The 16045-nt window shown below is 41.0% G+C and overlaps 1 protein-coding gene across 1 annotated transcript; it reads right to left on the bottom strand.

Moving 5' to 3' along the window:
- Positions 1-1752: 1752 nt before the first annotated feature.
- hs3st3b1a (heparan sulfate (glucosamine) 3-O-sulfotransferase 3B1a) lies at positions 1753-15107 on the bottom strand. Its single transcript, XM_034142401.1, has 2 exons — positions 14328-15107; positions 1753-3659 (listed from the first exon to the last, which is right to left on the bottom strand). Exons 1-2 carry the CDS (start codon positions 14819-14821, stop codon positions 3041-3043), a joined length of 1113 nt encoding a protein of 370 aa, XP_033998292.1. The 5' UTR covers positions 14822-15107; the 3' UTR covers positions 1753-3040.
- Between the last annotated feature and the right edge of the window lie 938 nt (positions 15108-16045).

Raw genomic sequence — 16045 nt, 5'->3', positions numbered from 1 at the left:
CTGGGGGGACAATAGTTTCATGATCATATAACAGGCTTGATGCATAGGACTTTGTTTGAAGAAACACACCTATTTACAGATGCAGAAGCTTCAGCTATCTGAACTATACTTGTTGTCAATGTTAAACATCTGCTGCCCTTTAACCTTTTCAACTTTCATTATCTTCTGTAGATTCTCAAAGAAGAGCTTGTGCAGATAAACAACATAAAGTATTCTCACCTTTTTCCAAAAGAAAAGTTGAGGTGCATTAGCAAACATGTCATATTCTCCGCAGAACTCAATACATTGCAGGTTTGAAGTCAGTGAGAGAACAAAATAAGATAGACATTACAGTATATGACAGGATTACACCCCTTGTTTTCTCATTTGTAAGCTACATTTTGAAGTATATGCCTTTATATATCTCTGCACTACAGTAAGCTGAGGCATGTACCATGTCCTTGAGATATTTCCCTATAGAGGCACCTATGTCCCCCCCCTCTCTCTCACTCTGTCGATTTCTCTCTTTCTTTCTGCATATCTTGCTAATGTCACATAAAGGCTAAATGATTAACCTCACAGAGTGATTTCGGAGAACTTGACTAAATGTTATTGTTAGAGTGGATGAATAAATTGCAACTTCTCGGCAGGAACATGTCAAACTCACATTTCGCATGAGTGACACTTTGTAACATAAAGGCTTTTCGTTGACATCATAATGAGGTGACAGTTCATCCCGCTGCCAGCACCCAATCTCCACATTTCTGTACATCTGTTCTCTAAACCAAACACTGAGCTGCTGTATGATGTTTTATTTTCCTTCGCTCATATTCAGCGGCTCTGATTCTATTCCTGAGCGGTAGCTGCCAAGTGAATGCGTAAAGTCGCTTGATGCTGAGGGCTGCCAGGTGTCTTATTTTCATGTCTTGCCAACCTTCAAACAACAGCAGCCTCCTTTACAACAGCCTGGAGGGATGTGTGCTAACAGCAATTCCCCAGTTGGAAGCATAGCAATTACAGCACCCCTCCTCTATCCCTGTAATTGCAAAGGGAGCTGCTTCCTCAGTGATCAGACTAGCAGGCTGCCACCAGGGAGACTGGTTCATCACCTCTGGCAGCCCCAGGAAAATGAGGGTGTTTTGCTGGAGAGTTAAATAAAGGTTGTTTCGTTAATAGAGCGGGGTGATTCATATCTAGCTTGAACCGTAACCTTTTGCTCTTGATGATAGATGGGACAGGTTGCTTAGGGCAAGTACATAGACAACCTGTGGTGCTTCTCTTAACAAATGACAGAACATTTTAACAGAAGATTAGCGAATGCTTCGGGGAACAAAAGCGAATGTGCATACGACTGTGAGTCTGTGACAGAATATTGCAGCAGCAGCATGTCATGGATCAAACACACGGACAGGGAAAATATATCCCTGTTTACATGCACATAAACACATTTAAACAGCGGCTTGAAATCTGACCTCACTTCATATTATCGGCTGTGGAGTGTCAAGTGTCACCCAGTATTTTTCATATGTCTCACCATATGAGTAACCTGAATCTTGTGTGTTTCTTGGGGTCATGGCAACAAAAGCCGGGGGGGTAATGGGCTGTGGAAGCTAAAAGTAGTTAACAACGCTGTGCTAATTAGCCAGTTTATGGTGAATTAGACTCAGCAGTGCACCTTTGCCTGCAGGGATGCAGAAAAGCATACAGGTAAGGTGGGGGTTGAGTACCACACGTTCAGCATTTTTCGGAAAATAAAACAATGACACCAACCAATGTTTTTAAAATACTATAGCAAAATGATGTTTATTTAATAAAGCCAAAGATAACCGTTAATGCTTTTGGTAAAACATGTTTATTTCTTACTTCATAAAAATGGCATCACCGCACCTATTAATGAATTTCTCAATCAAACCTGCTTCATTTAAAGTTTGTATAGCAATGCATACAGCAAAGTAGTGCAGCGGGGTTGCAGTACATCATTACACAGATGACGTCTGTTAAAATGCTTACAAATGTATTTCGATAAAGATTGAATAAAACTCAATCATACATGACATTTAAGCGAGGACTTTAGCCCAAGGTAGGTTATTTTACTCTTCTTAACGACTGGAAGTAAAATACAAAGATGCTTATTTCAGCTGGTGAATCATGGGTAAGGGCATCATTAACACATCAATTATTACCTGTGGTAAAAAAAAAAAGTCTCTGCAGGATGATCCATTAGAGCCATTTCAGTACAGATCAATGAATGTGATTACATCATATTAATCATTTTCTTTTAAAAAAGCAATAAATGACTAGGCATAATGAATCCTACGCAAGAGACTTTTGGATGAAACCTCTCAAAACATTCCTCTGTACAGTAGGAACCATATAAATAATGGTTGAGTCAAAACATTGCATTGGAATTGTATGTTATTATATTTATTTTAAGTTGGCTCAAGGGTCAACCATAAACTTATTATCATTAATGGATCCATGTCTTATTGCGTTGTGGAGAGATCAAGCCAATGCCATCACTCAGGTCTAATTGACATGATGAGGAGCTATTACTGTATTGATCCACCTGGCAAGTGGCACTGGATCAGCTGAGGCCTGTATCGACCTGACTAAGTGGGTCCACAGACCTCTGAGGGTCAGGCAAATGTTAAGGGGATATTACCAGTTGTTTGTAAAGTTAGATCTCGTTCATCTTAAGGTAAAGCAAAAGCAGCATTTGGAAAAGTAAAAAAAAAGGGGGTTTGAAGCCAAGAAAAAGTATCATTCTGTAAAAAGAAAGGATACCACCCTTACGCATTATACCCGTAAAAACATTGTGCTTTTAGAATAATGTTAATGTACTCAAATAATAATTAAAACTTGATCATGAAATGTTGGGTGGGTCATGAATAAACCTGGTTAGGCAGCTAAGTGAGTTAATATCATAACAATAAATTATCATAAAATAGACTTCTGAACTTTTTACACATCCACCAAATACTGTACACACATTGTATAACAATTTCTCCAGAATGAAACACAGACAAGGGACCAGCAGCAGTTTGTTATCATAGTTTCCCTCTCAGTCCCAGCCGAAATCATGGCCGGTCATTCGGTAAAACATTCTGTTGTAGGGTTTATAAAAGTCTCTTAGCCTCTGGACCACCTCTGGGTCAATATTAGGATGGGTCCTGCCTTTGGTTTTCCCCAGGCAGTGTGGCTTGCTGTTCCCCTCGGGTCTCTTAAGGCAGGGGAAGCCCTTTGCTGGGTTAAAGTGGAAATGCTTCTCCGTGACCACCCTCCTGAGCCCAAGAAAGTCCTGGACGCGAGCCATCTCACCTGCGGGGTCGCTGATCAGACGCTCTCCGCTGACAAACAGCAGCTGCTCTGTGGGGAAGTACTGGAGCCAGCGCTCGAGGTGCTTCGCATACATGCCAATTTGAACGGCGCTCCATGTGGTGTCGATCAGACCCGCTGAGATGTTCTTAAAGGTCAGGCTCTCGAAAGACGGGATGTCCGGCTTCTTGGAGCGAGTCTGGGTGTAGTCTGAGATGGCCCGGGTGACAGGATCCCGGACCACCACAATCAGCTTTGTGTCTTTAGACATGGTGTAGATTCTTGCGGGGACCTCCTTGGTGACATAGTAGCTGGGGGTCTTCTCCATGGTCAACTGGCCCTCTGATGACTTTGGCATTAATTCCCTGCAAAAGAACGCAAACAAACTTATTTAAAATGTGTGTTGCAGGCATTCTATGGCATGCAAAACCAACTCTGTACACTGTCTTCTTTCCACTTCCATTTCCCAAAGATATTGAAGTGACTGTTATTTTGTATATATTGATTGTTGTGCTTTTATTTATGTCTTAATGTCTGCATATGTATAAATGTGTCTGTTGATTGTGTGTATATATAGGTATATACATATTTGTATACACATTTTTATATATATATTTCTATTTTTGTATTCGGGATTATGGGAAACGGTATTTCGATCTCTCTGTCTGCACACACAAACGGAAAGATTGACAATAAAGTTGACTTTGACTTGATTTTGACTTGACAATTCAAAAAAGGTAACAACCCACAAAAGACACATAGAGGGAGATGAGATTAACTTTGATGCAGTAGCTCCATGGCAGGTTTAAAGTACTGTCAGGCTGAAGCAAGTCAATCATCATCAAGAAGACACTTGAAGACATCATGAGCAACATTAACAGTCCGTGAGTGTACTAAAAGTGACAGGGCCTGGTAGGTAAATCTGGGGTGCTATCAATCACTGGTGACAATGCACAGTTCATGCCTTATTCCAAAAAACAAACCCTGAAGGAATACATTCATCTCCTGCTGCTGAATTTAATCTACCTTAAGACCTCAAGCCTCTTCAAACCCCACAATCCTCACATTGAAATATTCCACACCTTCATGACATTATACAAAGGGCGGTTTAACTGTGAATAGGCAGAATTATGCTTCTTAACGTCATGCCAAGACAGATGACAGCGACTGCACCTTTCTCTTCATACTTGTCTGTAATGTTTTGTGAAATTTAAAGATTTGGAGGATTTGGAGCATTTCTCAGGAGAAAATGCAAAGCTTGGGAGGTGTCTATCCCCATAACTGCATATTCTTCTTGACCCTGGACGGCTCTGGTTGATCATAATATAGCCTGTTAACTGCAGCCCTGACTGGATAATGGCTAAAGTGAGCCAAGGGGGATTAGGACTAAGCCAAACACGCTGGAGCATTAGAGGCTGGTTGACTGCCTTGTTGGCTGGCTGGGTGGCTGGCTTGTCTCGGGAGAGAGAACGAGAGAGAGAGAGATATGTGGCCACGATGATGAGACTCAATGGTAAGAAGTTAATCCATGAAGAAATACATGTGATCCCACAAACTCCTGTACAGCTGCATGAAACCCAAATGTTGTTTTTTCAAGACTGTGTCGGAGCGGCCCGCCTCTACGCAAACTGCATTTTATATGAAATTGTTTCACATTCACTCCAACAATATAACAATGTTATTCAATCCACCACAGACTGCATACTAAAAAATTAGACTAACCGAGTATTGACCTATTTACAGTGTAAACCGAGTAAAATAAAATAATAAACTCATCACCAGCTGTGAACACTTCCGCATGTTACTACTCTTGTTGGGGACGGATGCTTGTGAACACAACATCACTCATACATGTTTTATTGCCTTGCATAGAAGAAAAATATGAGATTCACACACTCAGGAGATTCAAGAGATTTATTTATTATCTGCATCAAACTTACATTTCAGTCCCTGCAGTGCTTATCTCTTACAAATTCAACCAAGGTCTTGAAAGCAAAAGCAGCGTGCAGAAATATTGCTTCCTGCTAAAGATGGAAAATAAATATACGCCATTATTCAGAAGCATCAGCCTCCCAAACATACCACATTATAGTGTAAATCAGTCAACTGTAAATCTTAAATAATGAAAGAATTTGGTAATATTCTCATGTTTTGATTGTAAGCTTTTCATCTAAATCGAACAACGGGAAGCAGAGGAGCCATGTCATTAAAGGTATTAGAATCATTTTCAACCATATGTTGGTACACTCACAAGGAGCATCAATATCTCTCACCAAACCCAGCAGCTTTCATCTTACAAATGCATGTGGTGAAAACAAGCAGAAAATGGTCTTTGCTGAGCAGAGCACTTGGAAAGAGCTAGTCATTATGGGAAAAGTATGCATCACCCATCGTTCATTAGTGCACACAAGAGGTTCCCTTACTTATGCAATTTCACCACCTTATGTCTTCTGCTCTTTCCCATCTTTGGAGGCCTGAGGCTCTACACATTTATTCTTCTCCCTGAGTGTCTTAGTCACCATTGTATGTAGTGGAAAAAACACACACCTTGTCAAGGTAATAGGTGTGTGAGACACAAACAAATCCATCAGAACCCACTTCAATTATCCTCAGCATCTCTTGGATACACACAAGTGTAGCACTGTAGGCCTGTCCTCAAGGGACATACAAACTTACTACCAATCAAACGTTCCACTTAGTCCCAGAGCAAAACAATCTGTGTAAGAAGAACATGCATTATTCATTTTACCAGAGATAGAGCAGGGGAGAACATCTCTGACTGAACGAGGAGGGAGAGAGTTGCCTTAGGGGGGCAGATGTAGCAAGCTTTCACAATTTGTTCTGCTTAATAAACAATGTCGCCTGGAACCAATAGGTTTCAGTGCATCCTCATCTATCAATCAGCCATGCAAACGCATCATCATTCAGCTTTAAGGCAGTACAAAAAAAGCAGTCCTTTATCTAGAATTAAACCACAGCGAGCTGACTTTTACCCCTTCACAGATTAAGCATGTTTGTATTGGACTTCATAATGCTGAAAACATATAACATCTAATTGAGCTCTAAAGTCATAAAGCCAGGAAGCTTCTAGAGTGTGTACCTAATTAGTGCACTAAAATGAATCTATATTGATGCTTGGGCATACAGATAACCCTCCTCTGCTCTAACATGTCGTGTTAAACTCACATGAGAACAGCAGGGTCTGAGGAGATAACAGAGGGAGGCTGAGAGGAAGACTGCTAGTAGAATTAGATAAAGCAAGAGAGGAAGGACTGGAATGAGCAAAGACAGGATTAGATGGAATCAGGTGCACTGTTGGAGGATGGAGACAGCATGGTCGACCCCCCTGACCCAGAAGCCTAAGTCAAAGTTTTAAGTCGCTGGCCACTTTGGATGCTGTGTCAGCAGTTTCCTGCAGCGGTAGCACAATAATATCACCCTCACTGCAACCTACACACAGATATAAATCCAGGAGCAGTTTGTTGCGTAATCTTTCTCTGCTGGGCAGTCAGGTGTGTTCATTAAACTGGCTGCTGGGGAGACGGCGTTTGAAAGCTGTTGCCTTGTTTACATTTACCGTTATCAGGAAGCAGGTTCAAAGGTAAGGAATTTACAACGTCGCTGCGTGTGGCTTTGTGCTCGACTGATGGATGATGCCCTCAATGATGAGTTCACCGGAGTAAGTAAGGTGAAGAAAACTCCAACAAAACTTTTTGTATCCTGCAGAATTCGGCTTGACTGACTCTAATTGGCATCTATATTTCAGCTTTTCAGACCACTCTGACAAGGGACTGCTCCGGAAAAAAACTCATCATTATCTAATGTCATGATGAGTCCTAATCTCACACTGCAGCTTTAAGAGGGATTGAGCTACTGTGGGAAACATTTTCAAAGAACAGGATGAGAGGTGGTGGTATGCAGCCACTTGTACTAATCAGACAGTATACTGTGGGATGAGTTCCAGACAGAAATACAATAAAGAATGCATCTTTAGTGGAGGCGTTTGTGGTCATTGCAGCTCATCTTATCATGCGTGTGAAAGTCATCACCATCTCGCTTTGAACTCAGGACCTTCTCATATGAGGTCCAACAGCGTTCAGTATCTCAACAGCATTCCTGAACAACAATGATTATTACCGTCAGTATGCAGAACTCAAGGCCACCTGGCTGCCTGGGGAAACAGGCCCAGTTTGAAGAGAGGAAGAGGAGGAGGAGAAGGAAGAGGATAAGAAACAGTGTATGGGAAATTCCGGCTTCCCCCACTCAACTGTCAGACTAACATTAACACATAACAATTTGGAAAGTCGCAATAAGTTGTGTATGGAACCTATTTTTCAGGGTTGTATGGCTGAAAAACATAAACTGACAATGCCAAACCACTAACATTGGATTTGTGATGACGATCCATATTGAATGGAATCAATATCAGTATGTATGGATGTTTGAGGCTATTGAATTAAAAACTGTGTTAAAAGACATATATTTAGTGAATTTAAAGGCCCTGACACACCAAGCAGTCACCAGAGAACTCGCCGACGCCGACGCCGACTGTTGCGTCGCCGTGTTCTCCTGCGTCTTGGCCATGTGTCGCACTGGAACACACGGCAAAGACTTCAGCCGAGCACGTACGAACTGCGCATGCGTGAGTGGCAATAACTCTCCTTACCAGCAGGTGGCGGTAGTGTGTATTCGTCATTCAAAAGAGGCAACAACCGGAAGACAGAGAAGAACAGACTGCGTGATCTAAACAAACAACAAATAGCGTGTGCGTTCCATTTTCACTCTCGTCCATCGAAGACATGTTTCGTGCGGTGCTGGAGCGATCAGCCATTGGAGTGTTGCTTGTGGAAGACATTCTCAAGCAACCGTTTCGCTGCTCATGCACTGATTCGCTAGCTGAACAGCCAATCAGAGTGATTTCTTTGTTCGACTGCCTGTGGCCGACGCACGGCTGATTCAACATGTTGAATCGGCCGTGCGTCGGCCATGAAAGGCCAAATAAGGCGTGTCACGGCCGACGGTGCGGGACACACCAAATTGAGTTTGGGCGACAGGGCACGCTTCGTCGTCCGACTAACGAAAACGGCCGATTTCGGCCTGGTGTGTCAGGGCCTTAAGAGAAGCTTAGCCAAATGGTGCAAAAAAGTATCATTACAAAGATTTTCCCTGTAAACCAGGGGTGGGGAACCTCTGGCCCCCGGGCCGTATACGGCCCGCGAGACAATTTGACATGGCCCTCAAGGTAATTTATAAACACACGCAAAAAAGAAATCTTGACCGCAAAATAATTGAACAAGCCAGTGCCTGTTTTTCCTGGCCAAGGTCAAGGTCCTTGAACACAACACGAGCCTAACGTGTCATCACGTGGTATATGTCTCGTCTGACAGGGGTGCAGTTCTGACGGAGAGCACCAGAACGCGGCTCCGGCACTTCAGATAAGGAGCTGTACACATGCCGCTGTTTTTGCGTGTCTGTGTCTTTAGTTGTAAGCCCAGTGGCGATCTGTTCATCTGTCATACTGATCATACAGTCAATAACTTTGTTGTTATTAGCATCTGGTTAGCTAGCTACGCTAACGAATATAAGAAGCTTTTTCTACAACCAGTGAGGTAGAGGCACATCTTTATATGATCATTATAGTTATAAAAAAATAAGAGAATAAAGTAAACAGGTATAAAATACTATATGACAGCAAAATAAAGTTGTTATTAATAAACAAGAATACAGTTTGAAAGGGGAGTGATTTGTAAAATATCCATAAAGAAAAATAAATCTGCTTACAGTTCTGTTTCATATGGGTGTTGAGAGATGTATCCATAGAGCTAATGTTGCTCTCAAAGTGCACCAGATTGATGCTTTTAACTTCAATATTTAAAAAATCTTCCTGGGGGAGCATGCCCCTGGACCCCCCTAGAGGAAGTTAGGCCCCCCCCCCCCACTTAAATCATGTTCACATGGATAGGAAACTAAATTGCACACATCTTGTGTCCATATCTTTCTGTGGTCATGCCACAACCGTGCACGTGCATGCATACGTGAGTCATGGTAAGATATCTGGATTAAGAGGTTGCTTTTTCTTTGCACAGCATGAAAGAAAGGTGAAATGAATGGGCTGTGATTTTAGTATTTTTAAGCAGAGGTCAATAATTTGTACGGCCCTCGGAGGATGTTGAAAAAATTGAAATGGCCCTTGAGAGGAAAAAGGTTCCGCACCCCTGCTGTAAACAGTTTGTTTATGTCTACTTTCCGAAAGACAACTCAGGGGGAATAATTACCAGGTGTGACTCTGACTTTAAAGATGAGGAAAAATATTTGTACTATTTTTATATACTCCAGATGGAGCTGATACATTGCGTCATATAGTCTAATTATATCAATTGAGTCTGAATACAAGTTTAAATGGAAAAAATCTGAAAGTTAGTAGTGAGAGAGAATCAGTTTGCCTGACCTTTTAATTCCAGCAGCACTATCACCAGAAACCTCACAATTGGCATTAAGAATGCCACAAAGTACAAAGAAAAACTGAATAAGTGTGACAAAGTGACTTCAGCAAAATGCAGAAAGACATCAGCCTTGTCGAACAATGACTAACCAATGTAATTGTGTGAGCTTAAGTACAGTTTCTTGGAATAAAGGGTTGGACGAGTTCTGAACGAACAAAGGAACGAAAACTGCCTTCTGAGAAAAACTGAAAGAAACAGCTAGCCTAGAAAGAAAAGAGAGCAGGTGACTAACGTGAATGTATTCCTTTGACCAAATATGGTTATATATAAAAAAAACAATGTAAAATAATAATGTAATTTTCGACTACATTCTGGTACTAATACAACAAATAATGTTGTTGTTATACAGTTAAGAGCAAAGTGATGCTAATCAAAACATTTGGTCGACTACAGACGGTAGTTATTCGAACACATGTATTTCACTTTAATATAAACATTGGCATTAATTACTTTGTCAAAACATCTGCAATTATAATGTTAAAATGTTATTCAAATAGAATTAGATGATCTATTCTTTGCATCAAATGTGTATTTCCAACATATAGAATGATTGGTACGATTGGGTAATTCCCAACAGATGCATGCTGGTCTTAAGGGAACTGCAAACGCAAACAAGACTTCAAAGAAGTAAACCAAAGATGGCTGAGGCAGATTGCTGCTAAAGTTGCTCTGACATGCTGTCAGTGAGTCTCTGCTGTGAAGAGAAAGATGGAAGCAGGAAGCAACACATTCTCTCTGAAGATACTACAAAAGGGAGGGATGAGGAAGTCAACAACTCAAGGGGATATTATGGAGTGAACTTGTTTTGTTTCAGCGTTTCCAAAGTGCTGTAATAAGTGCTGTGGTTTGACAAATTGCTTCAAGCTAAAGCCCAGGGGGTTGTTGCAGCAAATTAAACCTTCAATCTCCAGAATAGGGAGGGGAGATGCACATTAACAGTATTGACAATCAAGTGGATTAATTCTAGAAGTGCTAGCATCATTTAAGTCTATCAGTGGAGTCTGAAATTGCAAGGTTTTACGGCTTTTGGAAATGTTTTAGGAATGTTTGAAACAACAGCTAGCATGTGTGAATGGTTTCTTTGAAGCATCTCATTATCGACGCACATTTCCCTTCTTTTCCTGTCAGTGTGCTGACACATTAGTTCAAGCTGGGGTTTATACGTATATCTAGAGCTCTCTCACGTACATCGATCCCCCTGTGTTCTCGCAAAGGGCTAAAAGTGTGTTGAGTAAGCAATATTCCACCAGTGGACTTAATTGAACCTTCTCTTGGGAAAGACACAACTTTCCACACAGAGATCTGTGAAAAGTCAACTTTCAGGATAGAAAACTGAAGCGTTTGAGTCTTTTCTTGGGCAGGTTCCAATGAATGCTCTTTCTGATGAACTCCTGCTGGGCATCGTCAAAGGGCACTTTCACCCTTCTGAGCACATTTGCATACAAAGTGAAGGCAGAGAAAACATGTTTCACACTAATTGTCTGCTCCTTTATTGTCAGGGTTAATACAGACCTCAGGGGTTCTCCAGCATCCCCTTTCATTGAGCTCCATAATACTGTTGCGCTTTCTAAAGACTCACTTTAAATTTACTGCCCTCTATCTGCCACTGGCCGGCAGTAAGCTTCCCTGGGGCTTTGAGGAGGATTAGGCCTTCTTCTCTGACACCCTCAGTGAGTTAAGAAGGCTGTTCTTTGTTCAATATATGAAGCCTCAAGAGGAAAAACACAATCTCTGCAATAAAGTCACATCTAGTGTATATAACACAGAGGACCTTGATTTGAGCATGCATTCAGCAAATGAGCATTAACCTGCCAAAATAAGACCTACGGGAGGAAGTTATGAGAGAAAAGGCAGGGCCAAGGAGTTGCTGCCTTCTGTGTGAGCGAGCACAATTGTCTGTCTGCCGATGGCTGACAACGTGCTGTATTGTGGCGGGGGTCCCGCTGTGCAGGGGCCTCTCCGCTATGTGGGGCCTCCAGCAGGATGGACACAGCAAACCTCCAGCAGGACGGACACACCACTCACAGCAGATAAATAGCATGGACACAACTCAATGCCACCACAGGAGCTGATAAGCCCACCCAGCGGACTGCTCCTCTCCCCCAGCGTCTGCACACCATTGGTCTGGGGGCAATGATGTGAAACATATGGGGAAACAAATCCACACACACCTTCAACTGGCTTTATGCCCTTAGCTTATCTTCAAGAGTGACTACTGTGCTGACAGGTTGCAGGACTAGGATTTCAACAGGCTTCAGAAAGATGCGCCATACTGCAAAAATACCATTTTATAAATGTTTACTTAGTAAGCCAACAAGTAGGTACAAAGAAATCTCAACTATCCACCACAAAACCCAGGTGAGGGATTCTTTCTGAGCTTCACTAAATGATCATTAAAGAGATGACTCGTTGGTGCTCTGCAGAATGGGGTCAATCTTTGGCACAGTGCTCTCACTGTGACAACTCAAGCCAAGTTGTTTTAATTAGCCAGATCACTTCTCTGGGAGAGGAAGTCTTCATTATACATGTCTCAAGATTAAATAGTTTCCATTATTCACAAGCTGCCACTGTGAACAAGTCACTAGCATGTCTCAATTATATACAACTGCTTCTTTGATTGTTATATAACATTTCATTGCATCTTTAATGATAGCTTCTCCTCCTTCTCGGACATTACTCATTGTTAATTTGCATTGCTTACTCGTGCATCACATGTATTGTACAAACAGCATGAGCCTTTGTGTGATAAGTAAAACATATTTATGGAAAGGACATGTGTTCATCTTGCTCAGTCTGTAGGGATGGACACAAAGACCTCTCTCCACACACTGATCATCCAAAAATGTCCTAAACCTGTCCGGAAATTCTTAAAGGGGCTTAAGCGAGAAGTCCTTTGAACAATGCTTCACTTCCCCTATTGTAGCTTTATGAAGCCTGCTTTGAAACAGTGTCTAGATCCTTTGACATCGCTTGTTAATCCCTCGGCTCAGTCTATTGGACACAGCATATCTTATTAACAATGTGGACGCTCTGATGTAAAACAATTATTGCAAAACCTTTTTCTGGGAACATTATAGGTACATATAAAGATCAATAATTTCTGTGAACTGAGTTTGTGATTTATTTCCTCTAAGAGCAGCAAGTTGTGTAACTGTGCAGCTGAGTCAATAGTAAAGAGCTTGCTTATTGAGATAGTGAGGCATGTATGGCACAAGGACAACAGTTGCCATGGCAGGGAAAACAATAAAAATGTTACGTCACACAATGTTGAATGTGTAAGCCGTCTCAGGTGCTAGATCTCTCTCTTTGACATTGACGTATATTTGAATTGAAGATCAAAACAAATTACTGCTACTGTATCAATACACAATAACTCATAATCTTGAATAACGCTCCTGGCTGCTCTAGGGTGACGGCATGATGCAACTTGCTGAGTCTTAACCACAAACCAGGGGTTGTTTTTCTTTCTTTAACTACATCAATAATTCAGGTCAAATCTAAATGGAAGCTCCGCTTAACCTTTTTCTACCTGGTGCCTCCTACTTGTCAAAAAGCAACGGCAACTCCACATCCAAGGACGGATGTAGAAACATTCCAGGAACTTTGAGTGAAGGCCATGCAAACAAGCAGAAAATCAATTGTGCTTTGCATGTAAACATGACTGATAAGAGTTGCATAAAATGCCAAACTTTATACAAATGTTGTCAGGTAGTGTTGACACCTATGTCAAGTATGCTGACATTCTATGGTTGATTGCACCTGCAGATGTCAAACTGTATTATTAACATGACAAACTGTGAACATCCTAAATTGGAGTTTAAAGTCACCTTTAGTTTACTGTCCTTTTTTTAATTGACATAAAATACAGTATGTATTACACTTTACTACAAAACCGTAATATACTATTAGATGAGCATTCTTTAAAGTCTTATGAGGTTTTACTTATCTACCATAATATTTGCATTTGTCAGTATTAGGAAATGTCTTTAATTGCATTGCAAAGTTTCATTAATGTCTCACTTTTTAAAGCTTGTATTAACTTATGTTATCACCTTGCAGTCTTGAAAATTGACTACAATATGATCCTATTCACCACCGGATTAACACATTTATGTTCTTACATTTAATTCATACTTATATCATTGTAGTTGAGAACATGTTACAAGACATATCAAGGTAATGCAATGCTGCTATGGTGCTATGGTATAATAAGGGAAAACATTACTTTATAGGAGCAATGACACATTTCTTTTAATTCGTTGACTTCTTATTAATCTTTTTGTATTCTGACATACTGTTTTGTGGTTTCATAAGGTTACATCATACAAATAATAAGTAGATTAAAGTTGGATTTAGATTCCAGAGGAAGAATAATGATGTTTGTGTTTTCATTTTGTAAAATAGAAATGTTCCCAAATAGCCATGTGGCACAAGATGCAGAAGTCCCCTTTATTTAAACCGGTAAATGATGCAAAGTAGAGTTTACTCGGCCATCTATATCTGGATTAGTATACATAAACAGTGTTATACCTGTACCACTCCAGTCCCTTGTCGTAGTTGCGGTCGAAGAAGTGCGGCTCTGCTCCCACCGCTCGGATGTCTGGATGAAGGCGCAGAAACTCCAGCAGCGCCCGGGTCCCTCCTTTCTTCACCCCGATGATGATCGCCTGGGGCAACTTTTTACTTTCCGACTCATTGAGGAAACCTGACATGGCATTATCGTCCAACGCCTTCGCCTCGCCTCTAATTTCATCCCACTCATCTCCTCTGCTGTCCAAATAATTTTCGTTGTTCAGTAGGTCCCTGGAAGCCCCGACAGAGGAGTCCTGATTGTCAATTTCTGAATCGTTCTCGTGTCTGTTTACCGAGCGGTACGTCAGGTTAGGCACAGTTGAGCAGTAGCCAACACAACAATAAATCATATACACCCAGAGGGACAGCATTATGCAGAACACAAATAGTTTGTTTTTCACGTGGGATGATGGCACAACATGTAGATTGTGTAAAATCGGACTATATTCCATAGGACCACCGTGACAAAGTTATATTCCAGTTAACAGGCATTTTGGCAAACGTGCCTCACTCCTCGGATCCTGGACAAGCGGTGCACAATTTCCCAAAACACAAACTATAGCCAACATTCAAACTGAAATTGAAATGTAGGTTACGCCGGACGTTCAGCCCCTGCATTGGCTTCAGTTCTGTTTGGAGAATATTGAATGTTCAAATTCTTCATAGAAACGGGAAAATAAATCACAAAACAGGTAGTTAAGATATCGCCAGGTGAGCAATGCGCGCGTCAGGGACGAAGTTTGCCTCCCATCACTTGCTCTCAGTGTGTGTGCACTCTCAGAGGAGCACCAAGTTATCTACACCAGGCAACAGAATCAAGTGTGCCAGATTATGAAACACTACTTCCGGTATGGTCCTTCGAAGTAAATCTGGTGAAAACGTGCGAAAGGCTCTGCGAACAAAAAAAGTCCTCCAAGTCCTACGAAAATTAGCATATGGGCCTTGAAAACCTTGTATGTTTAAAGTTATTTCGTATGTTCATATACTCCATGGCCGAAAAATGTACTGTCATGATGTAGTCTGTTCTGTACAAAATACTTACTAACATCGCTTTTATTTTGAAAGCAGCAAAGCTTCCGGTAATGTCTCTGTTTGCATACATGTACACAGTTGTTAAAATCTGAGACCAAAGGGCGAATTACAGTGGAGATGAGCTATTCCTCCAACCTGAGCGTGATTACAGTCTTTTTTATGACTGTAATACAAACATTGTATGACATTACAAACAAAGTCTCTATCTGAGGTAAAATGTAAAATATATATTTTTTTAAATATGATTGAATAAGCAATACATCAGAAAGTCAAGGGAAGAGAAAACGTCTATTTTATAACAGGAAAATAAAGCATTTTGAGATTTAAAACTTGAAATCGATCATCCAAAAAGTCTCCATTTATTTGATACAAGGCTGGACGGAATTCCTGTGTTTTGAATGTTGGTTACAAATTGGAAATCAAATAATTTTCGAACTATAAACAAAATAGAGAAAAGAGAATGTCTTTGCCCAGGCTCTTGAACTTTTGAAAAAGAACAAAAAAGTATCCCCAAACAACTGACATACTTGCATGTTGAATCACTTAACAGCACCCAAACATCAGCTACAGCAGACAAATAAATGACATGACTTGTAAATATCTGTCACGGATCAGCTGTTTCCTTTAACAGCTTCACACTTAGT

This window comes from Trematomus bernacchii, unplaced genomic scaffold, assembly GCF_902827165.1.
Source record: "Trematomus bernacchii unplaced genomic scaffold, fTreBer1.1, whole genome shotgun sequence".
NCBI lineage: Eukaryota > Metazoa > Chordata > Actinopteri > Perciformes > Nototheniidae > Trematomus > Trematomus bernacchii.
Note: the sequence above shows the minus strand (reverse complement) of the source record. Positions and strands in the feature narration are given on the sequence as shown.